Source organism: Tachysurus vachellii, chromosome 22 (genome assembly GCF_030014155.1).
Source record: "Tachysurus vachellii isolate PV-2020 chromosome 22, HZAU_Pvac_v1, whole genome shotgun sequence".
Taxonomy (NCBI): Eukaryota; Metazoa; Chordata; class Actinopteri; order Siluriformes; family Bagridae; genus Tachysurus; species Tachysurus vachellii.
In genome coordinates this window covers 17,759,524-17,784,523 of record NC_083481.1, presented here as the reverse complement: position 1 = coordinate 17,784,523, position 25,000 = coordinate 17,759,524, and the positions used below count along the sequence as shown (strand labels likewise).

Sequence of the window (25,000 nt, the reverse complement as noted above, 5' to 3'; positions counted from 1 at the left end):
GTTTCACCTGCGTTAGCCGTGTAGTTTAACCCCGGCGGGAAGATTCTCAGCTCCACAGGGGTGATTAATGAAGGTGTTGTGTAATAACAGAGCTCCTAAACGCTCATCAGCTGCGACGTTTGACTCAGCGTCTGAGGAGGATGTCGTTTAACACACAAATGACACGTGTGCTGCTAATTACACGCCTAATGCAGCCACTCATTTTGTAATGGCTCGACGCCACCGTAACGGAGCAGTGTGGAAATTCAGCCGTTTATCGGTCACACTGATACAGAAACGTGTTTGAAGTGTTGTGGAGACACACGCGTGACTTTCTGATTGGTGTTTGGCTTTTTGGACTGTATATCATGTGATTTGGTGTTTAAACAGTGATTCATTGTACCTCATTTATTGCCTCCAATACAAACAAATTGTGTTTACACAATAAGTTCTTGCTGCGCGTGGAGCTCGCTGCGGTGATCGCCGTGGAGCTCGTGTTACTCCTTTTACATTCGTTTATTAACTCGGTTACTTCTTTCTTCTTGCCTCTGAGGAGCCTCAATAGGCCTGAAACAGTGGAAACCTGGCACTCATCTCATTCTCATAATCCTCCCTAAAGCCTGGAATCAGAGCCAGCCTGAGGCCTGAGACTCCAGTCCAGGGTTTGCGGATGTGTAGGGCGCAAAGCACAGAAGACGCTACTTTTAGACTTTTTCTTACTCCAGCAGACTTGAGCTGAACGTGTGTGTGTGTGTGTGTGTGTGTGTGTGTGCGTGTGTACACAGTAAGTGCTGATCTGGAGTAACAACTGGGAAATGGGTCCAAATTCTTCTGAAGAAGGTCGCCATGTTTCCTCCTCTAAGGAGCTTCTCGCTCAATATCATGTGAATTATAGGCAACGTTCAAGTTACTCAGAAAGCTGAATCACCTCTAACAATTGTACAGTTCTCTCTCTCTCTCTCTCTCTCTCTCTCTCTCTCTCTCTCACTCTCTCCCTCTCTGAAAGGTTGATTAAGGTTGATTAAGCAGCTCATTAGCAATGATCTCCTCAGATTTCTGGACTTTGATCAGAGTTTAATCCGACACAGCCGGAGCGAATTCCAACGCTGTCTGTGTTTATTTTCTTTCTTCCTGCATTTTTCTCCTCTTTTTTTTTTTTTCTTTCTTTTTTTTGTGGGAAATGCCCTGACTGGAGCCTGAGAGCTGGTTCACTTGGCCTACAAACCTCGGCGTCTCTCCCACACCACTTTATCTCAACAGTTTTTTCCCTTTGTTTGTCTCCTGGTCATTCACTACTACACTTGTACCGCTTTGTTTATGTTTTATTTTCCATTTTTATTAGCGATGTTTGTTTTCTTCGTTCTCATTGGTCCACGGACTTACCGATGACTCCCCTGTACGCCGCAACAACAACAGTAGTAATAATAATCAATTTTATTATTAAATTGTTATTTTAGAACTCGTGTGTAGAAACGGGGTGAGGAATATTTGTGCAAGGCTGCTGGAATCCCAAAGATGTTAGTAAAGCAGATGCTCCTTAACCTGAAGGACACACACACACACACACATGCACGTATTACACACACTTCACGTTACTCTGCCGTACGTCATCTGAACAAACAGGTTTTTTCCTGCCGTAAAGGTGTGCAGTGATCTCTGAAGCAGGGAAAAACCACACAACAAAACAATTTCATTATATAAACGTAAATCCGAAACCGGTTCTGCGATGCAGGTCACAGCGGGAGCTTAGACACCTACAGGAACAGCACTTGTTCAGTCAACACAACTACAGAAATCACATGACCTACGAAAAGGTCCGGGAAACCTGAGCTGTAGCTGTGAGGACAGAGAAACACAGGATAATATGATCATCTTGCACCGATATTAAAGACATTTCTCTAGTCAGAAAACCACATCGTAGTAAAACAGGCACATTATTGTCAGTGCCTTTAATTAGCAGTGCAGGTAAAAAAATAATAAAATGATATTTTTATTGTTTATTAGTTTTAAAATCCACAAGGACGGCGTCGGACCTGTCGATAATCCTGATCATAAATCCCTGCCTTCGTTCTTGAAGCAGAAGATCAGACATGGATCAGATAACGTAAAAGGGAACGTTCAAAGAACGTAAAACTTTCCACACGAGCCTCAGACCGACCTGCAGCGCTGCTAACACACCAAACCGACTGACGTCTGGTGAAGCGAATCAGGTCTGAACCTGCTGTTAAACTGGTTTTTCCACAAGCGTGTACTGATGTAACATTACAGGATACACACTACACTTCAGTCAAGGTCAAAACACACACACACACAGACGTACAACTCCGGAAATGTTGGGAAGTTTTTTTTTTTAATTTGAGTAAAATGAAAACTAAAAGACTTTCAAATCACACAAGACGTTATCTTAATCAAAACAGCACGTAGACGACAGATATATTAAACGGAGAAATTTTCAACTTTGATGCCCGCTACAGGTCTCAAGAAAGTTGGCACAGGGCAATAAATGGCAGAAAAAGCAAGAAATATCGACAAGATCGAGTTGGAAGAACATCTAGCAACTAATGAAGTTAATTGATATCAGGTCTTTAACGTGATTAGATGTAGAGTCTCTCAGAAGTAAAGATGGACAGAGACTCTCCAATCTGTGATCATCTGCAGTGCAGAACATCGTCAAAAGATTCGGAGAAACCGGAGAACTCTGCGTGTAAGGAACAAGGCCGAAGACCTCTATCGGATGTCCGTGGTCTTCGGGCCTTCAGACGTCACTAAATCACTGATCGGATCATGATTGCGTCAGTGACGTTACTAACATCACAATGACCAGCGTCGGTAAACACAATCCAGCGTGTCCTGTGGACCGAGGCTCGTTTAAAACGGACTGGTTCAAAATGAAGAGGCGTTCTACGGTCAGACGGGTCCAAATTTAACGTTCTTGTTGGAAATCACTGACGCCGTGTCCTCTGGGGTAAAGAGGAGTGTTAGGAAGGTAAACCTTCCAGAGTGTTATCAGTGATTAGTTCAAAAGCCAGGATCTCCGACGGCATGGGGTCCGTCAGTGCACTCGGTCTGGGCAGCTTGCATGTGTTGGAAGGCACTAAGAATTCTGAAAGGTTTATAAAGGTTTTAGAGCCACACGCGCTCCCTTCCAGACGACGTCTGTTTCGGTGAAGGCCTCGTGTATTTCAGCAGGACAACGAAAACCACATACAACAGCATGGCTTTCTCGTAGAAGAGTCCAGGCGCTGAATCGGCTGCCCGCAGCCCAGATCTTTCACCTATAGAGAACATTCGGCGTATCGTTAATACAAAAGAAAACGCCAAAGACGTCCACGAACTCTCCACCAGATGAAAACCTATATCAGGGAAGAACGGGACCGAATTCCAACAAACTCATAGCCTCGATGTCCAGACGTCTTCACACTGTTTTAAAAAGAAGAGGAGACGCTACACCATGTAAACATGAAAGAGTCCCAATTATTCTGAGGCCTCTAGCAAGCATCAAATTTGAAATGAGCTCATTTAGTGGATAAAAGTGTAAAATTTCTATTAATCAAATTGTTTTATTGTGAATAAAATATTGGCTCATGTCATTTGAAAGTATTTTAAAAACATTTAAAACATTTCTGAAATTGGAGTCATACAGAGAGAGAGACACAAACACAAACACACACACATACGTTTGACTGTTTGCTATTTGAGCTGAAGGTTGAACGTGTGTTCAGTATTTGCGTATGTAGCGTTAAGTATCTTAAGTGATGTTCAGGATGATGTGGAGCGTTAACTGAGACAAAACGTCAGCCTTATGACCTCATGACACATTCGTGTAGCGCAGGCTGACAGTTAATGACGGGTGTGTTTGGGATGTGTCCCTGTGAAACACACGAGCATCATCATCTTCATCCTCTCTGTTCCTGTGTTTAGATCTGACACTCGGGTGTGTGCCGATATTTCCCAGTCACATTAAAATCTTTGTGAATTGCAACCGAATTCTTTCTCCCTGGACACACTGGGACTCTCGCAGTGAAACGCTGATGATGCTGGATAGAAAAATGCTGCACAAACAAACAAAAAATAGAATAATAAACAAAAAATGCTCACCAGTACATTTAGAGTCAAATCAATATTTCTCCAAGACCCCAGAACCACTCTCGCAGTCTGTCCTCATGGTGTCTGTGTGTGTGTGTGTGTCTGTGTGTGTGTCTGTGTGTGTGTGTGTGTGTGTCTGTCTGTGTGTGTGTCTGTCTGTGTGTGTGTCTGTCTGTGTGTGTGTGTCTGTCTGTGTGTGTGTGTCTGTCTGTGTGTGTGTGTCTTTCTGTGTGTGTGTGTCTGTCTGTGTGTGTGTGTGTGTGTGTCTGTCTGTGTGTGTGTGTCTGTCTGTGTGTGTGTGTCTGTCTGTGTGTGTGTGTCTGTCTGTGTGTGCGTGCGCGCGCGCAGTGGGGTGGGGGGTAATGCGGGTGCTGGAGTGTGATTGCTTTGACCTTGGTGGTGTTCAACTGTGTATTTGAGTTCTGCAAAGATTTGAACTAGGGAAAGGGAAAGGAAAGAGATGACACACACACACACACACACACACACACACACCCCTACACCTCTCCCACTCTGTATATAAGCCCTGTGATTAAACAATCTTCTAACCACCGAGAGCAAAACACAGTTACCTTGGCACCACATACACACACACACACACACACACACACACACACACCTTCCCTATAACTAAACACATCATATCCTCTATCCCAAGCCTTTGAGACACACAGTCACTGAGTGAAACACTGTCAGCATCCAAAACCCTTCAACACATTTATTATACTCTAAAAAGAGGACTCGTCTCGTCTGTGTGTGTGTGTGTTCTGGACATTCGTCACCCTGGTGGATTCGAATAGACTTTACTTGTGTCTCTCTCTCCCTCTCGCTCGTGACATCACGGCGCAGGTCAGTGTGGGGTCACTAAACCCAGGAGCTCATCAAACATCACAAAGAGACGTGACATGAGGTTAATGTCATCCTGCATTTCCTCCTCGAGGGCAGGAGGACTTTATTTTCAGTGAACACACACACACACACAGGGACTGTGGGAAGCTCTGTGCAGGATCAGTGTGTCAGCTGATGTGATGGTGAAAGCGTTACATGACGACAAAACCCTCCAGTTCATGTTTATAGTTAGGATTTTGACCAGAAGGAGTCTGAACTGCCATTTTCTGCTTTTTTTTTTCCTCGAGTTTGTGTTTAAACATTGTTGATAACGATGCGTTTCATAGCCACTCAGACGAGGCTCACGCAGGAACAGCGTTTTGTTCTCCATCACAGACTCTCGTAAACATCGTGGAGTTTTCCAGAAATGGCAGAAACTGTTTATGTGGTGACGCGTCAAAAAACCTACACGTGGTCCAGGGGATTTCTTCCTCCTCGTCTCTCTGATGCTTTCGCGTTGTTCACTGTGCTACTCCTCCAGTCTACATGTTAATCAGCAGCACGTGGACAAAAACAGGAGACGTGAGAAGCAGCGTTCTCCTTAACTCACAAAGAAGCAGGAAGTCAGAACTGAAGTGGCCATTTTGATTTGACGTCACGTTCGGAATCGTTGATGAGCGAGACTGCGTTTTCAGTGGTTTAAATAAACACAGCTCATCATGATGTGTGTGTGTGTGTGTGTGTGTGTGAGAGACCAGATGCTGCTGTTGTGGTGCATGTGTGTGTGTGTTTCAGGGGGTTGGAGAGGTTTGATTTATGATTACCAGGCCTTTGGGAGCATGTAGAGTCTGATCTAATTAACCCCTTAACATCAGACCTCACAGCCAGCCCGGTCTTAATTAGTTTAACTAACCTTACAAGCCTCCTCCACTTACCCCCCCCTCCACACACACACCCACACACCCACCCACACACACACACCACAACAGTAGCATCTGGTCACTGCTTGCTCTTATCCCTGTTCTGTAATGTAGTTTCCTTCCATCTTCTCTTTTCTTTTCTTCTCTTCTCTGTACACACCCCCCACCCCCCTGTGGTGTTCATAATGATGTAATTTCCTGCTTCCCACCCTCTCACTTCCTCTTTTACTTGGCCTCAGACCGGTTAGTTTATCCTCATTGTCTGTCTTACAGGAAGAAAAAACACCCTTCCTCTGGGGCACTGCCACCTCTCTCTCTCTCTATCTCTCTCTCTCTCTTTCTCTCTATCTCGATCTATCTCTCTCTCTTTCTCTCTATCTCGATCTATCTCTCTCTCTCTCTCTCTCTCTCTCTCTATCTATCTATCTATCTCTCTCTTTCTCTCTATCTCTCGCACTCAAACGCACACACATGCACATGGAGGCCTAACATCATTTTCTCTGCAGTCTTGCTAATTTTTTCTTTTTGTATCTTCACCAAACACACACACACACACACAAACACACACACACAAACACACACACACACCTAGATCTGATCAGAGAACAGCTTCTTCCTGATTACTATTTGCACATTCAGCATTTAAGCAAGACAATGCCAGTGTGTTTTCCTCAGCAGTGCAGCGTGCAACCAGGACACACACACACACACACACACACACACCTGTTATTGCCCACATGGCTGTGTTACTATTGCACCACAAATCACAGTGAGCTAGCAGCATTTATTGTTTTACAGCCTACAGAAGTGTGTGTGTGTGTGTGTGTGTGTGTGTGTGTGTGTGTAGGACTTTAAACCTTTGCAAGAACCAAATGTCACAATAAAGATAATCCTTTTCACTGGACCGTCATTTACTTTTTTCAAGTGTGTCTGTGTGTTTGTTTGTGTGAGTATTTGTGTGTGTAGGATGATGTCTGGGGTCTACATGACCTGTAGAAATGCGTAAAGCACATAAAATCCTGAACACTGAACATCTGTTTAGCGTATTAATTAACATCCCTTGTAAATAATTCACGCTTCTTTTCTCCAGTGAGCTCTGGGATAATGAACACACAGGAAACACTGGTTTCACACATTGTTGTGAATTGACTGGTGTGAGACCGGTGGAGGTGGAGGTGGGGGGTGTTGATACAGGCAGCAGTATCGTCGGCTCTGATCTTATCGGATCATATAACGCTTCATTTCCTACCTGTGACTAGGAAAGAAACGAGGAGTTCAACACTTTTACACACTTTTACATACTCTGTGTACAATAAACACCATCTCCACCACTCACACCCCCATCTTCTCCATTCTGCACTGCTTAAGACACGAGGAGACTTTATCACCATTAACACAAACGATATTAAAACACAAAAAAAGTGATACAAAAGTGATATTAAAACACACTCGGAGCGCTGCTGTGTGTGTGTGGGGGTGTCTATAGAGAGAGAGAGAGAGAGAGACAGAGAGAGAGAGGAAAAGGGGGTGAGCGAGAGAGAGAGAGAGGAAAAGGGGGTGAGCGAGAGAGAGAGAGAGAGGAAAAGGGGGTGAGCGAGCGAGAGAGAGAGAGAGGAAAAGGGGGTGAGCGAGAGAGAGAGAGAGAGGAAAAGGGGGTGAGCGAGCGAGAGAGAGAGAGGAAAAGGGGGTGAGCGAGAGAGAGAGAGAGGAAAAGGGGGTGAGCGAGAGAGAGAGAGGAAAAGGGGGTGAGCGAGAGAGAGAGAGGAAAAGGGGGTGAGCGAGAGAGAGAGAGAGAGGAAAAGGGGGTGAGCGAGAGAGAGAGAGAGAGGAAAAGGGGGTGAGCGAGCGAGAGAGAGAGAGAGGAAAAGGGGGTGAGCGAGAGAGAGAGAGAGAGAGGAAAAGGGGGTGAGCGAGAGAGAGAGAGGAAAAGGGGGTGAGCGAGAGAGAGAGGAAAAGGGGGTGAGCGAGAGAGAGAGAGAGAGAGGAAAAGGGGGTGAGCGAGAGAGAGAGAGAGAGAGAGAGGAAAAGGGGGTGAGCGAGAGAGAGAGAGAGAGAGAGGAAAAGGGGGTGAGCGAGAGAGAGAGAGAGAGGAAAAGGGGGTGAGCGAGAGAGAGAGAGAGAGAGGAAAAGGGGGTGAGCGAGAGAGAGAGAGAGGAAAAGGGGGTGAGCGAGAGAGAGAGAGAGAGAGGAAAAGGGGGTGAGCGAGAGAGAGAGAGGAAAAGGGGGTGAGCGAGAGAGAGAGAGAGAGGAAAAGGGGGTGAGAGAGAGAGAGAGGAAAAGGGGGTGAGAGAGAGAGAGAGAGGAAAAGGGGGTGAGAGAGAGAGAGAGAGGAAAAGGGGGTGAGAGAGAGAGAGAGGAAAAGGGGGTGAGAGAGAGAGAGAGGAAAAAGGGGTGAGAGAGAGAGAGAGGAAAAGGGGAGGGGGGGTGGAGGTGTCATGTTTCTCCATGCATTCGGGCATTTAGTATATATTACACACACACACACACACACACACACACACACACACTCTGTTCATAAATGTCATGAAAAGGGGAAGTGGGAGTGGCCAGGTGTGGCAGAACTTTATATCATCTGTTCACACACAGTTACATAATGGAAGGATAGAGAGTCTGAAACAGAGGTAGGGAGAGAGAGAAACAGAGAAAGAAAGAGAGAGAGAACCAGCTTGTGCATGGTTATCTGTCCCCCACATCACTTCCTGTTTACTGTGTATGTTCACTACATAGGGCATGACGGTGACCGTCAGGAAAACTAGAATATTTGACATAATTACATGAACTCCACTCACTCCACAGGCCAGTTCTGTCACTGACTCACACACACACACACACACACACACACACACACACTCTACCTGTATCCTGTGGGCTGTGGCTTTAACCGAGCTGAGAGGTACAGCTCACCACATTGCTGTATGAACAAATGGACACACACACACACACACACCTTTACCCCTAACAACCCACATGAAACCCACATACACACACAGGGGGACACACACTTACTCGTCCTGAGAACAGAACAGTGTGTGTGTGTTTGTGTGTGTGTGTTTTGACTGAATGCCGTATTTATAGCTGCACCTGTGGATCAATGGTTCATTTCCTGTCCTGTCTGCCCAGACTGGCAGTGTGTGTGTGTGTGTTTGCTTGCTGACAGAACAATAAACAATAGAGAGAAGGATGCAGAACTCAGATTGCTTTAAGATGCTCAGTTTGTATCGATTTTATTTAAATATATCCTGCTACACACACATACACATACACACTAACGGCTGGTATATCTTTGCCCTAGCTGCGGGCATCATGGTCTGGCATGGCATACATGGTCTCTGGGTCTCTCTGTGTTTGTGTGTGTGTGTGTTGACTGTAATGTAGAGTGTTTGTTGTGAGCAGTTTTAGCATGCATCACACACACAAAGGATTGATGGATGGACTAACACAGAAGGTCAGAAGGTTAAATAAAAACACACACAGTTAGACAGACCTGAACACAGAGACCGATGAATAGCTCAGACAGAAGGATAGACAGATGGAAATATGCAGATAGAGAGATAAATAATAGACAACACTGACAGAGTGACGGATGTGTCACAAAAACAGATCAGTGCAGACAGACGGACAAGGAGGTAGATGGACAGGCAGACACGTGTATGAATGTAAGCTTTCGAAGCCTTTTGTCGGTGTCACCATGGCGATCGTGGACGTTAGATATGTTAGCGGAGATTGTAGAATTTTACCTTCTGCCCTTCAGACATGCCTCCTAAGTGTAGCTTTAGTGTCCTCACTACACTTCAGGTTTTATTTGACTCAGAACATCGTCCCCTAAACCAAACGTCTAGAAACCACTAATACAGAAGGTGGAGAGTTGCTTCCTTAGTGTCTCTATATACGTCTGTCCTTCTGCTTATCGCTCCATGTCCAGATCACGGGGGACGTGATGTATTTCTCCACGTTGGGGTTCATGTCTCTTCAGCTGGAGGTTTATGGAATGTGGATTGGAGTGGAAATGGTTGGAGAGGGTGGGTGGGTGTGTGTGTGTGTGTGTGTGTGTGTGTGTGTGTGTGTGTGTGTGTGTGAGTGTGAGTGTGAGAGCACAGGGCCTGTGAAACGGGAGCGGGTCATGTTTAATAGCATACAGAAATTCCCCGGGGTGAGACACCGCCGAGCCATTCTCACATGCTGAGCCTCTCCTCCACGTCCTGAAGAGCAGCACGTCTCCTCACGTCTCCGTCTGGAAAGCGAAGGGCTTTCTGCTCATTTCACCACACACACACACACACACACACACACCATGTTGTGTTCAAACCAATATCCACTAATAGCTTACAGGGTGCAGTCAGAGACTCCGAGCAGAGGAAGAGGACGATGCTGAGCGCGACCACAGCAGCACACACGACCCTGGTTTATTTGATCAGATTTATCGTTTTACGCAAGCTGAAGAGGTCTCTACATCTCTCATGTTCACATTCAAACTCGGGAGTGTGTGTGTGTGTGTGTGTGTGTTGCATCTGCTTTCTATCTCTCCGGTTGATTCACTGAAAGAAAGACAAGCAATGAATTAAAATTGCAGACTGATGGACGGTGTGGAAAAAAGTATCTTTTAGGAAAGACTGGTTGAAATTCTGGACAGACTGACAGGTAGACGGTGGATCGATGGACACCTGACCATACGGACACCCGGATGAACAGATACTATACAGACAGATAAAAGAATTGATGGAGGGACGACAAAGTGAAAATGCAGAGGGATGGACATACTGAGGGGGTGGGATCACAGTTAAAGTTGTTTTGAATTTCAATAAGCCTTACACACACACACACACACACACACACTTTTCCTGTAATCTTTCTTATCTTAGGCCTGTAACCATGGTTACCGGATGTCTGTCTGACAGAAGTGCTCCAATCCTCCAGAGTTAATTGCAGAATTTTTCAATTAGTCCCTGTGTGACTTTAATTAATGAATTAAACTCTACTCTCTGGCTCCAACCTGAGAGTTATTAATAAGAAGGTTGCCTCTGTTCAGCTCTGTCCCGAGGAACCGTGCCGTTCACGGTCATCACTGATCAGCTTCGTTAAGCATTTATAACACCTGTATAAATCATTGTTAGATACAGAGTTTGTGCATGCTGGAGGTTGAACAGTGTAAACCGCTGTAGAGGTTTTTACATTCAGCGCATCACTATCTGCTCACCATCAGTCTACAACAGTACTCTAGTACGCCGTCGGACAGACGGCTTTGTTGTTTATTTTTCTTGCTGAACTCCTACGCTAGTGCCGCATGTCAGGATCGTGAGAAAGACTGAAATAAAACGTAGACCTTTTATGTAAACGGCGCTCAGTAGAAAGTGACTCCCAGGACCGTTCCCAAATCTGAGCACCGAGTTCCGTACGACCGTGCGGCGGTCGGGGGTGCACATACTTTTGGCCATGTCGTTTATGATGAGAGAGGATGTGTTTGAGAAGCGTGATGACCGACGATAGCACTTCATGTAACCGACGTTTTCATAGTTTTGTAATCTGAATTAAATGTAAACGTCTGACCCTTTTATTAACGTACAGGAAGTGGAGAATACATCGAGCGAGTGTGAGTTAGGGTTAGGAGTATGTGTGTGTGAGGGCGTGTGTGTGTGTGTGTGTGTGTGTGTGTAAGGCGCTACTTTAGCTGGCATGCTAGACCGGAAGGGCAGAGCAGCGGGTTTTGCTCCGATTTCCTGTGAAGCAGAGAAACACACACACGCGAGCACACACACACACACACAAAAAGAGAATGAGTACAGTGAGGCTGAACATTCCCTTCTTATCCCCATCACTGTAGAAGATTTACACCGTCTTGTTCCTCAGAGGTCCACAGAGCTGCAGCAGCAACCGACTCTGATCCATCAAGCACATTTGCTTACACATTATCTATCACTCAACATGTTTCTCCACATTATAGTGTCCAGCATAGTTCAGTGTTCAGGGCATTAACACACCTGATTCAGCTCCAGGGTCTACAACAGACACTAGAGAAGCTCCATATGCTCTTTAGTGATTTAGATATTTTCTCAAAATGTTTTTTAAGCACTGAGTGCTGTGGTGTGTGTGTGTGTGTGTGTGTGTGTGAGAGAGAGAGAGGATATTAAGCAGATGTGTGCGATATTACAGACTCAAACTTTTCCAGATATTGTATGTCTTATACAATACATAAGCAACAGCAGCAATACATAAGCAATGTGTACATAAACATAAACTGTGTGTGTTTGTGGGTTGTGTGTCCACTCTCAAACCAAACACACACACACACCCCTACACATCTACACAAACGGACGTGTCGAGAGCCCTGTTACCATGGTGTTTATCACCGTCATAGACAAGGCTGTGACTGGAAAACATGTAGGTCAATTTAGGACAAGAAAAAATACCAGATGAGAACAAAGTGAGGATCGAGGAGGCGTTAAAATATAAATAACACAGGGAACTTACACACACACACACACACAGGTGAGAGCGTGAGCTGGGACGGTGTTGACTGTAGGTGCTACACACAGCATCTGTTCCCATTTGGTGTGTGTGTGTGAGTGAGAGTGACTTGAGATTTACTGGAAGGATGGAGTAGGTAGTAAATAAAGCTGACATGTCTCAACACACACACACACATGCACACACAAACAAACACACACTTGCTCAGAGAAAGATGCTGACAGGTTTTTTTTTTTATTTAATTTAGATTTGCTGTGTGCTTTGTAGACACATTTTATGTGCTAGCAGTGAATCATATCACTCAGCTGTTTGATTTTCCAACCGTCATCTGTATTTTACAGGAACACACACACACACACACACACACTCTCTCTTGTTTATCAGGCCATATAGAAATATTGATTTTAATGTAAATCAGTAATGACGCTGGAATCACGGTTCTGTCCTCTTTCAGTGTTTAATTAAAGTGGAAGGGTTTAATGAGTTAATGTCTGTGTTCTCATCGGACCAGATTAGGGAACAGTGTAGTGCTCTCCATCCTGCTGGACTTCTACAGCACGGAGTCAACACTTTATACTGTCTCATTAAACTGTAACTGTGTGTGTGTGTGTTTCTCTACTTCCTCATCATCTCTCTCTCTCTCTCTGTCTCTCTCATTAAAAGGAGATAAAGTGCGTGAGAGAGAGAAGAGTGTGAAGGAAGTGGACAAAGGTGTTTGAGAGGGACTGTGGCTGAGGAACCGAGTACAGGGTTGCAGGGCTGTGTGTGTGTGTGTGTGTGTGTGTGTGTGTGTGTGTGTGTGTGTGTGTGTGTGTGTTCGCACAAAGGAAGCTTTGTTAGCACTATAGAGGGATCCAATCCTCATTCATGCTGCATACTGCTGAATAATGCACACATTTTCACAGTGTACACCTAAGAACGAACATACACACACACACACACACACACAAGACCCCTGATTTAATTCACTTCATGCCTGCTGTATATATTGCTTGTGTGTGTGTGTGTCTGGCAAACTGTCCAAAATATATCATATCCAGTGCACTTTTTCACTCACTCGATTGTTATACAGTTGTTGCTGAAATGTGTGTGTGTGTGTGTTCTTGGGTGTGTGTCTTTATTTCCTCTGTGCTCCCTTCTAAAGGTTTGGGTTAGCTGTGTAAAGGTTGCCATGGTAATGTGTGAACCAAACTTTTTTTCTCTCTCTCTCTCTCGCTCTTTCTCTCGCTCTCTCGTGTGTGTGTTTGATCTGTCTGATTATCATTTCTGAGAACTCTGATAAACATCTCCAGTCAGCATCATGCACGTTCCATTCTGCAGCGCACACCTTCTGCATTCTCCAAATCTTTTTATACAACGAGGCTCCGCCTCTCAGCGTCTCTGATTGGCTCGTGTCAGTGAATGCAGCGTTTTGTTAGCCAGCTGCTGTACGGTGTGGGAGTTTTGCTAGTCGAGATCCTCCGGGTTTACAGAAGCGTCCTTAAAATGCAGATCTCGCATGACGGTCTCTGGTAATAAAAACACACCCTGGTGTGAAGGAGGAAAGGAATCCCACTGTACACTTTTAACAAGATCTTAGGTCGCGTGAAACCATCTGTTCACACGCGTGCCATAGAACTGATCCGAGAAACGATTCGAACAGCTTTTAGTGTAATTTGCATAACATACTGACAATAAAATGACCACCTAAACACAAGTGGCCTGTGTTCAGGATCTCAGGACAATGTTCAGTACTTTTTATTAGATAATCCTGTTATACAATTAAGGCAAGTCTCAGTGTGGAGTGCTGACTTACTGTAAGCTGGGAAAAAGTTTAAATGTTCCAGTAAATGCAGACTCGCAGGTGAAGACACGCAGCAGTGAGGAAACGAGCCGTGTTTATTGTGAGAGCAGTTAAGTCGGACCACTCGGAGTCTCAGGTGTCTGGAAGCCTGTGCTGGTTTCATTCGAGTCTCACAGCAGTGTGTTTGCGGTTTGTAGCTCTGCTTTATTAACATCGTCACTCTGGGGATGGAGCCTTCAGCTTCAGCCCACATCTCCGTCCAAACCAAACGGAATCGTAGTCGTGCGTGCGCTGACGTCCGCAGTTTGTCCTGCAGCTCGACGCTGGGGAATTTCTCACCTCTTACATTCCGAACTCGCTCGTGTTCTTTCCTCTTTACAAGCTCCAGAGCGTTAAGATAGAGATGATAGAGGACCGTTCTGTTTCCTTTCACTCGGTTTAATTTCTTAGCGTAATATAGATTAGGAGCGGAGCAGCTCGGATCGATGCGTCGCTTCCATCAGAAAACGGTTCTCATCATAAGAAACAAACAAACAGCCGGTGTGTAAAACATCGTCGTGTCTTTAATCTGCTGCGTGTGTCTGATCGTTAACGTCGGCCTTGTAGAAGATTCCGAACAAACTCAGTCACTCATCAGTCTCAGGAGATTCAGTGATATCATCAAATATCAACCTAATTGCCTTAAGAATCACCTCATGTTGTAATAATACTGAATTACTGCCTTCAGAACATTCAGATCATATCAGATGTTCTGCTCCGGCAGCTTCAGACAGACAGAGAGAGAGTTTTGCTGAAAGACGTGTGAACTTAGTCTCTGTTTTGCTTTTTTTGATCGGTGACATTTCAGCCACACACACGCACACTAACACCAGGGGACAGGAAGGTCGGTGTTTAACACCTCATCAGAGGCTCATTCTGCTTTCTAATGACTTAACTAGCAAGCATTCAACTTCTCCACATGCCAGAACAGGAAGTGTCTCTGTGCTGCTCTTCCACTTCCTCTGCTTCACCTAAAGCAGTTCAACTTTTATTTTAAACATTTATTTTGAGGCAAAAACACAAATTCACTCCGCTTTACAGGAATAAACTGGTCTGTTGGTTTGAGAGAGATTCTTGTTTTTTATTTTATTACTTATTTTTGATTAACGATTAGGTCGAGCTTCACGATCGTCCGATTAAACGCGCTCGAGAAAGTTGCTTTTTGTAATCATTTCATTACGTGTGAATGAAACGGGTATCAGAAAAATAGGAATAATCGATTTCACTCTGATTCAGACTCATGCGAGTGGATTCGGACGTGTGAAAGTTTTTACGGTTTGCTCAGTTTGTCTCGAAGTGTGTGTGTGTGTGTGTGTGTGTGTGTGTGTGTGTGTGTGTGTGCAGAAGGTTAAAACTGCTGCCGGCAGTCCGTCTGTCACTTACAGCTAGATGCCAGAGAAACACAGCTGGGTCTCTCTCACTCTTCACTCACACACACACACACACACACACACACACACACACACACACTCGTCTGGCCAGTCATAACAGCACACACGTTCAGAGACTTCTGCATTATATTTTTTACTAATGAAATGTCAGCACTTGTTCATTTCCTCCCACTGATTTGTGTTTTCATATCACAATCATGACAGAGATTTTAACACTGATTACATCAACATACACACACACACACGCACACACACACACACACACACACAGAATCTGACTGAAGTGACCTGGTGTGACTGGAGGCTCCTCAGATCCTCACAGGGTTTTAAGGCTTTATGTGAAGGCAGTGTGTATGGGAAGGAACTGTTCATCAGAAAAAAACACTACAAACAGAGACACCACAGACGAGTTCTTCACTTCAGGGTCTAATGTTTTCTCAGTTTAAAAACGAGAGAGAGAGAGAGAGAGAGACTCAGCTTCCTGGATTAGGAGTGAAATAAACACAGGAAATGTGTCTGTCTCAGAGAGAGGGAGAGGAGGAGAGGGAGATGAGGGAGATGAGGAAGATGAGGAGGAGAGGGAGATGAGGAAGATGAGGAGGAGAGGGAGAGGAAGATGAGGAGGAGATGGGGAGAGAGAGAGATGAGGAGGAGAGAGACTCTAATTTCTGTCATCTGTCTGAACAAAACACCACTCTGTCTGTGAGAGAAAGAGAGAGAAGCTTTGTTTGTTGCAGATCTTCCTTTAAAAACACACAAATATTATCTAAATTTCATTTAAACAATAATCACTTTTGTAAAGACTAAAATCAAATTAAGGATTTGTTTCAACACCACATACAGCTTTATAGAGGCTCTGTGTGTTTGTGTGTGTTGCCATAGAGAAAAACGATTTCTGCGTCCGAGCAAACTAACGGCTCTAAGACGACGTCGTCGTTTTTCACCAGAGTGACGGCTGTGAGCTCTGACTAGCTTTTATTTCGTTCTACAAACGATCAAACTACTGAAATGAAGTGAACTACTGAGATGATGAGCAGCCCGAATCACCTGGACATCTCGTACCATTAACGAAGAACGCACACTGTCACTCAGAGGACATTCTTCACTTCCTGCCCGACGTGAATAACACAGCTCCGGGTGATCAGATGTCTGCTGAGGAAAAGGATGGTGATGAGAAACGAGTGACATGAAACGAAAAGACAACAAACACGTTATTCTGTTGAGAATAAAACAGAAGAGTCGGTACGCAGAGTCGAGTCCTGCTGAGAGCTCTGCTACTTCATTACACAGACTAAAGACGACTGGAGTGATGGTTTCTATTACTGACCTACTACAGCTGGGGAGATGAAGGGGGCGTGGCCTCTGTTTTAGTTTGTGTGTAAAGGAGGCTCAGTATCAGTGTATTATAATAAATCCCAGCACATCTCAGTTTTTTTATCACTCCCTTTCAATTTAATTTCACCTTTAATCCTGAGAAAGGCAGCAGTGTCCAAAACCTCATTTCCACATTGACTCCCTTGTGCCCCATCTCCTTACAGCACACACACATAGTCAAGTCGTGTGTGTGTGTGTGTTAGTTAGTGTGTTATGCATCAGTTGTGGGACTCAGAGTCTCTGAGTGATTGTGATATTTACAGTCATTAAAATTCCCAGTCCAGAGCTGCAGTGTAACACGACAATATCTTGTCTCACGCGCGCACACACACACACACACACACACACACACGCACACAGTCAATAGTTATTGTGATTAGGAAACCATAACAACTAAATAAATGAAATGATTCCAATGCAAGTTCTCCTCTGACTTCTTCTTGAATGTCTGTGTGGGAAATTCTACACATCTCTGAAATTCCCCACAAATAACTGCAGTAGATAAAGTCTCCTTACGTCACTTGTTGAAATTACCATCACCTTAGACACACTTATGTAAGAGGTTCAGCATGAGCACTGTGGGAAATCTCAGTTTCTTCATAGTGTGTGTGTGTGTGTCTGTGGCCCCCAGAGTGAGGACGTGACCGAGTGCATACAAGAATCAAGAGTGATGAGAGACCGAAAGTGTAAGAGTGATATGACAGCTGGATGTGGACTTGGCTAATATCAGATCAGGGGTGTGTGTGTGACCAAGAGAGAGAGTGGGGGAGTGGGAGAAGAGAGAGAGATAGTGGGGGAGAAGGCAGATAAGAAGTGTCACTGTGGGCTTGTGGACATAAACATAGCTGGGACAAATTAAAGCCTCTCTTCCTGTTACTGAAACTCCTCCCAGAGCAAGACAGAGTTTGTAGGGTGTTTGGATTGTGGGAGTAAGACAGGATTATTTCATGATACACCCTCCATGATGTCATGATGTTGGAGATGAATTTGAATCCTAATGATGTCATAAATGGCCAAGAGTGCAAACCTGGCCATGCTGTCTGGATGGGAGGGGCTTTCATATCTATTTGGTCAGTCACAGTGACACGAGGAACGTCTGTAAGCTGATGTGGCGGACGAGGATGAGGGTGGATAGACTTTTACTCTGTGTGTGTTCGGGTGCTCTGTTCATGTGCAGCCATTTGAAAAAATTAGGCTTCACGCTCCCTGGTCAGTGTGTGTGTGTGTGAGAGAAGAGACGCAGAATCTGTGTTGATTTGTTTGTCAGTGTGTAACATGTGGTCGCTTTCTCTCTGCAGGTGCGGGAGAGTCGGGGAAGAGCACCATAGTGAAGCAGATGAAGTAAGTACACACACACACACACACACACACACACTCTTGTAGGTCTGATTTCTGTTCAGTTTACATTTTGCAGACAGACATATGTACAGGGTTCTCATTACCCCCCCTTGTGCAGAATCTTCACCCTCTGGATGGTAAATGACTCAGAAATCGATGGCGCTGCGGTGCCTCTAAAAACAAGTGCTAAAAGAACTGAATAAGAGCTTTAAGAAGGCTGATGTAACTGATCCTGCAGCAGTGTAACTATAAATCATGGTTCCTCTGGAGAAACACAGTGAACTGCAGCAGGACTTGCTCTGAAGCAGAGTAAAGAATAAACACACACACACAGTGAGGCGTACACGTCGTCCGGTCCCTGTAATTGTAACGAGTCTCATGTAACGCACAACTACCTGATGTTAAAGCCACAAATACAGCGTTTCACTGGAGTGTGTTTAATGTACTTTAATAATGAACACACACACACACACACACACACACACACACACACACACCTCCCTCAGCAAGAATACAGAAACATGTACTGATCTTTCTGTAAGGTTATCAGACATGTTTGTTTTCATAGAGAAACCATGTCACCTCTCTCTCTCTCTCTCTCTCTCTCTCTCTCTCTCTCTCTCTCTCTCTCTCTCTCTCTCTCTCTCTCTCTCTCTCTCTCTCTCTCTCTCTCTCTCTCTCTCTCTCTCTCTCTCTCTCTCTCTCTCTCTCTCCAGGATTATCCATGAAGACGGATACTCGGAAGACGAGTGTAAGCAGTACAGAGCCGTGGTCTACAGCAACACCATCCAGTCCATCATGGCCATCATTAAAGCAATGAGCAACCTCAAGATCGACTACGAGGAAGATGCTAGAGCTGTGTGTATACACACACACACACACACACACACACACACACACACAGAGCTCAGTACAGCAGAAAGTTCTGTACTTGTTGTCCTGTCAAGCTTGGATTCCATCAATGTGATTTGTATTTGTCCAAGTGGGTGTGGTCTAATATTCTAATTAGCGTGATAGATCGACTCCCATCCTGCAACACCACATAAACAGAAGCATTATTAAAAGCTCAGTAGGAGGAGCTCAGTGTGATTAGTGAGGCTTAACACAAAAATTAGTCCCGGACAGCTTTTATCAAAGAAAAAAAAAAAAAAACTGTCGATAGAATTTTATCCCATTACCTCCTTTGGTTAGAGCAGTGGCATAATTTCCACGTTGTTACGGACTTGTTAATATTTAAATGCGTTAGAATACTAAATCTTTTCGATAATTAAAATCCCCATGCATATTTTAAAGGTGTGCGACAGGCCTATATATATATATATATATATATATATATATATATATACACTGCTTTATCTCAGCATTACTCATCACCGCTCGATCATTAAAGCAGTCCGTGATTACTTTTCCAGATTAGACTCCGTCCCCAGCAGCTGTACATGAGCTCAGAGCAGCACAGAGCCCTACACACACACACACACACACACACACACACACACACACAGGCCTGTGAAACGCTGCTTTCATTTTCGGTCGTGATTGAGTGTTTAAGCGATGAAAGCCCCGTATTGTTCTCCTGCCAAATCCGCAAAATCCAATCAGAGAGGGAAAATAACTGCAGGGCTAAGACGATTTCACACCTCACACAGACGGACAGAGAGGAGGGTGGACACGGGGGTACAGACCGACTCTCATATGCTTAATAACGCAAAGGAACAGTAAGACCTGAGTCACCTTTATCTGACATGACCACCAATGAGACTGTGTAGGAAGCGACAGTGATGGATAAGTGCGTGTGTGTGTGTGTGTGTGTGTGTTCGTTCCCTCTCTGGGTCACAAGCAATTCTTTTAAGCTTCAAATGACATGTACAACAAAGTGTAAATGCAGATTTATAAATTAATTTTAGTAGTACTCAGAGTAAACTCCCTCGTGTGTGTGTGTGTGTGTGTGTGTGTGTGTGTGTGTGTGAGAAATGGTGTCCACTCTGTTCAGTGAGCTTTACAAGTGGTCGAATGTTTGATTGTCACGTTGTTGCTGCAATACAGCCATAAAACGCTCCATCAGACACGCGGCACTCACTCATTAGCCATATAATTACTAAGATCTGCTGGAACTGAATGTCTGCACACACACACACACACATACACACACACACAGACCCTGTTACAGCCCACATGTGCTGTAACACATCTCATTTCAAATAATAAACATTAAAGTTTCAGTAGCAATATTTAACGTCGGTTTTTACAGAATCCAAGCTTGCTGATTCTCTCTGAGATGAAAGGTAAAACAGTTCCCCTCGTACCTGCGATGTCTCCGTAGTGCATTGTGACATCGTTATCATGACATCGTTGTTGTACGATTCCATCACCTGGTCCCTGGTCATGGACCCCGATCAGCATCACCACCTGAGTGCTTGATAATCAGGACAATTATTACCGTCACAGTTACTGAAGATTTAGTCAAAGTTCCCGAAACACAGAGGACAGAACTAATGAGCCATTTTTATTCTAGCAAATTATAACTGTTAAATAATTATTTTGTGTGTGTGTGTGTGTGTGTGTGTGCAGGACGATGCAAGACAGCTGTTTGCCCTGGCTGCAGGAGCAGAGGAGCTGGGCTTTTTCCCTAACGATCTCTCCAGCATCATCTCTCGCCTGTGGACTGACGGAGGAGTTCAGAACTGCTTTGCTCGCTCTAGAGAATACCAGCTCAACGACTCGGCCGCTTAGTGAGTGCACGCACTCACGCGCACACACACGACGAGACACTGTAGTGTGTATAAACTTAGTTTTGTCGCTTGTGTAAGTTTTCTATCTTCAGCTCCCACAGGTAAATACTGTTCAAGGGCTGGCTGCTAAGTGGAGATCACAAGCTTAAGGTGTTATGTCGGTTTTGTCAGTAAGATGAGCTCGGTCACGTCAGACTGCTCACACGGCGGTGTTGTTTTTACACGGTGAAGCCGGAGCGAGTCTCAACGGCGCTTTCTTACTGCTCCGTTCAGCACTAATGTGCAGAGTCTCAGTCAAACTCCGCACCTGAGCCAAATAACACTCGTATTGACCAAATCAAGTGCTCTCATGACCATGTAATCTCTCAGAGAGCGTGAGTAAGAGAGTGTGTGTGTGTGTGTGTGTGTGTGTGTGTATACATGTGCGGGTGCAGCTCAGTTGATGCGCACGCCATCTCTGCTTACAGAGTGTGATGATCTTCACGGTCGAGATCAGGTTGTTAATTCCACGTCTCGAGACTTCTGGTTTAACAAACGACACGAGGATTTATGTTTCCACTTCTGCATGACGATAAAGAGGAAAGAGGAAGTGTGTTTGTGTGTGGGTTCAGTCACAAGCTTCAGGCTACAGTCAGGAAACATGAAAGTGCACACACTTTATGGAGAGGTTTTCTGATATAAAGGAATAGTTTGGCAAAAATGAAACATAGCTTCCAATGATTAGAGGTGTGTGTGTGTGTGTGTGTGTGTGTGTGTGTGTGTGTGTGTGTTTTGTCAGCTACCTAAATGACCTGGAGAGAATAGCCCAAACGGACTACATCCCGACCCAGTCTGACGTGTTAAGGACTCGAGTGAAGACCACAGGCATCGTAGAGACGCACTTCACCTTCAAAGATCTCCACTTCAAGTGAGAGTCTCTCTCTCTCTCTCCCCCAGTCTCTCTCTCTCTCTCTCCCCCAGTCTCTCTCTCCCCCAGTCTCTCTCTCTCTCTCTCCCCCAGTCTCTCTCTCCCCCAGTCTCTCTCTCTCTCTCCCCCAGTCTCTCTCTCTCTCTCCCCCAGTCTCTCTCTCCCCCAGTCTCTCTCTCCCCCAGTCTCTCTCTCTCTCCCCCAGTCTCTCTCTCTCTCCCCCCCAGTCTCTCTCTCTCTCTCCCCCAGTCTCTCTCTCTCTCCCCCAGTCTCTCTCTCTCTCTCCCCCAGTCTCTCTCTCTCTCCCCCAGTCTCTCTCTCTCTCTCCCCCAGTCTCTCTCTCTCTCTCTCCCCCCCTCTCCCAGTCTCTCTCTCCCTCTCTCTCTCTCTCTCTCTCTCTCCCCAGTCTCTCTCTCTCTCTCTCCCAGTCTCTCTCACTCTCTCCCTCTCCCCCTTTCCCTTTTCTCTTGTCATTCTGCAAGCCTAAAATATTGTTCTGTGTAGCTTTACAGTGAGTAAATAGCATGTGCGTGTAAAGTATTACAACGTTCTCTAACATCAGACAACACATTATATATTTTCACACACCACAAATTGTTTTAATAAGAGAGAGAGAGAGAGAAAAAGAGTGCGCGCGTGTGTGTGTGCGCGTGTACGTGTCCATCCAGAGCTTGTAAAGCACGTGAACCTATAAATCCAGGTGATAACACTATTTTCTTAAACACTCCAAAACCTTCACAGCTCTAACACACAGAGCCAACGTTAGCGCCCCCGTTTTCCTCAATCCACTTACACCATGATTAACACACACCGGACAGGAGCATCTTTCTCTCTCCAGCTGGGTGTAACCATGGCAACAGTGCCCACACTGAAATGGCAGTAAATGCCACTGAAATGGCAATGTTATTGGGACAAGCCCACCTCGACTCACCCCCCATCCCCACCATTACACACGAGGAAGAAGGGCAGTGTATGTTCCATTAGTGATGGATCAGATTCAGGGCAACATCAGACTGTCAGATCCACTGTCTTTGTGTTTCAACAATATTTTAGGACTGGTTTCTTATCTTTATGTAAAACAAACTGGTTTATTGTCTTTATTTTCGGAATAAAATATAATTTGTGGAAACAGAATTTGTGATGATTGAAGTCGAACGATTGGTTATTAAACACCAATGTCGAGTCGTGTAGAATTAAACACAGGAACGCTGATCTCTCTGCAGGATGTTTGATGTTGGAGGTCAGCGTTCTGAGAGGAAGAAGTGGATCCACTGCTTTGAGGGCGTCACTGCCATCATCTTCTGTGTGGCCATGAGTGCTTATGACCTAGTGCTGGCTGAGGACGAGGAGATGGTGAGAAAACTCGCTCCACTTCACACACCACCTCCACTTTTAGGTGTCACTCAGGTCACTCAACAGCTCTTCTATGAGGTGTGAAGAGCTGTCGAGTGACCCGAGTCTCATTTTGGGATTTAAGTCTCCTCCATGTGATTAATGCACCACTTTATCACACACTGATTGTAAAAAAAACAACAACAAAATGTTTAAACTCTTATCGATCAGCAGTTTTTTACGTCACATAATTATATTTGTTCATTTGTTTCATCTCAGAACCGCATGCACGAGAGCATGAAGCTGTTCGACAGCATCTGCAACAACAAGTGGTTCACAGAGACGTCCATCATCCTGTTCCTCAACAAGAAGGACCTGTTTGAGCAGAAGATTGAACACAGTCCTCTGACCATCTGCTTCCCTGATTACACAGGTAGGAAACACCACAAAACATCTCAAACAACGCCAGCGAGGATCCAACAAAGGTCATTGCTCTGGATCCTGCTCTTCGAATCTGGCCGTTCACACCTTTCTCCAAACTCCAGCACTCGATCCAAATCATTCTCTCTGTCTCCCAGGGCCCAGCACGTATCCCGAGGCATCTGAGTTCATCCGCACTAAGTTTGAGGATCTGAACAAGAAGAAGGACACCAAGGAGATCTACTCGCACTTCACCTGCGCCACCGACACTGAGAACATCCAGTTCGTCTTTGACGCAGTCACCGACGTCATCATCAAGAACAACCTGCGTGACTGCGGACTGTTCTAGACAAAATGCCCAAAGACCCCAGGTCCAGGTAAACACACACACACACACACACACACACACAGTATGTGTATCACATAGACACCATTAATACACGTAGGTACAAATCAATTCTGTGGCACAAACATGAACACAATCACAATAATAATCTCTCTCCCTTTCCCTTCATTCCTTACCTTCCATCTTTCTTTCTTTTTCATTTTTCTCTCACTCCCTTTCTTTGTGTCACTGTCTATCTGTTCTTCTATCTGTCTGTTTTTCCGTCTGTCTTTTGTACACACTCTATTTGTCTCAAACGTCTCACTGTCTTTCTCACACTCTGACGTCCTCTTTTTTTTTTTTGTGTCTTTCATGCACTCTCTCTCTCTCTCTCTCTCTCTCTCTCTCTCTCTCTCTCTCTCTCTCTCTCTCTCTCACAATTTCTGTCTTTCTCTTTCTTTTCTCAGACTTGAACTGGAGTGATGAGCAGGTGAAGGTGTTCTGACTGACTGCACTCTAACAGTTTCCTGCTTCAGCCTGCTTTTGAAATGGTCGAGTCACCGAGTACTTGGAGCATTCACCATTTCACCGACCGTCGCCTCCCTCCCCGACACATCAGCGTTCTGCCCCTGAACACCCCCCCTCCCCAATCGACACCTCCCCTCACTCAGTCTCTTTTCCCCGTTTGCTTTTAGACTGCAGCTTCTTCGTCTTATCGTTATTAACCCCGTCAGGCTTCAACCACAAATTGAAATTTGTTGTATTTTTTTTTGTTTTTCTTCTTTGTTTTTTTTTTTTTTTTTTTTTTTGAGTAATAGCAGATTTTTAAAAAAAAAAGAGCAAAAAAAAAACTTTTTATATGAGTACTTTTGTTTTAGTCTAGAGAATCTGATGTGCATTATTTTATTAAACATTTAATTGCATAAAGTGTTTTTATAGAAGCAGCAGATGAACAGAGAGAAATTAGATTAGATAAAGGAGAGATTTTGTAAAAAATAATGTTTACGCAGCATCATATCTATTCAAACAGAACGTGGTCGTGCACCGCAGCGTCTCCACAGACATTCCACAGACGCACACAAGC

At 44.8% G+C, this 25,000-nt stretch overlaps 1 protein-coding gene across 2 annotated transcripts in view; it reads left to right on the top strand.

The window, feature by feature from the left end:
* Nucleotides 1-25,000, top strand: part of gnai2a (guanine nucleotide binding protein (G protein), alpha inhibiting activity polypeptide 2a) — a 27,879-nt gene that overhangs the window by 2,611 nt on the left and 268 nt on the right. For both annotated transcript variants that reach the window (XM_060857743.1, XM_060857742.1), the window contains 8 exons: nt 18,161-18,203; nt 18,917-19,058; nt 20,772-20,932; nt 21,711-21,839; nt 23,063-23,192; nt 23,451-23,604; nt 23,750-23,968; nt 24,384-25,000. The exon at nt 24,384-25,000 is cut by the window's right edge and continues 268 nt beyond it. In XM_060857743.1, coding sequence (XP_060713726.1) covers nt 18,161-18,203; nt 18,917-19,058; nt 20,772-20,932; nt 21,711-21,839; nt 23,063-23,192; nt 23,451-23,604; nt 23,750-23,940 — 950 coding nt within the window. In that variant the 3' untranslated portion in view covers nt 23,941-23,968; nt 24,384-25,000. The remainder of the gene's footprint in view (nt 1-18,160; nt 18,204-18,916; nt 19,059-20,771; nt 20,933-21,710; nt 21,840-23,062; nt 23,193-23,450; nt 23,605-23,749; nt 23,969-24,383) is intronic.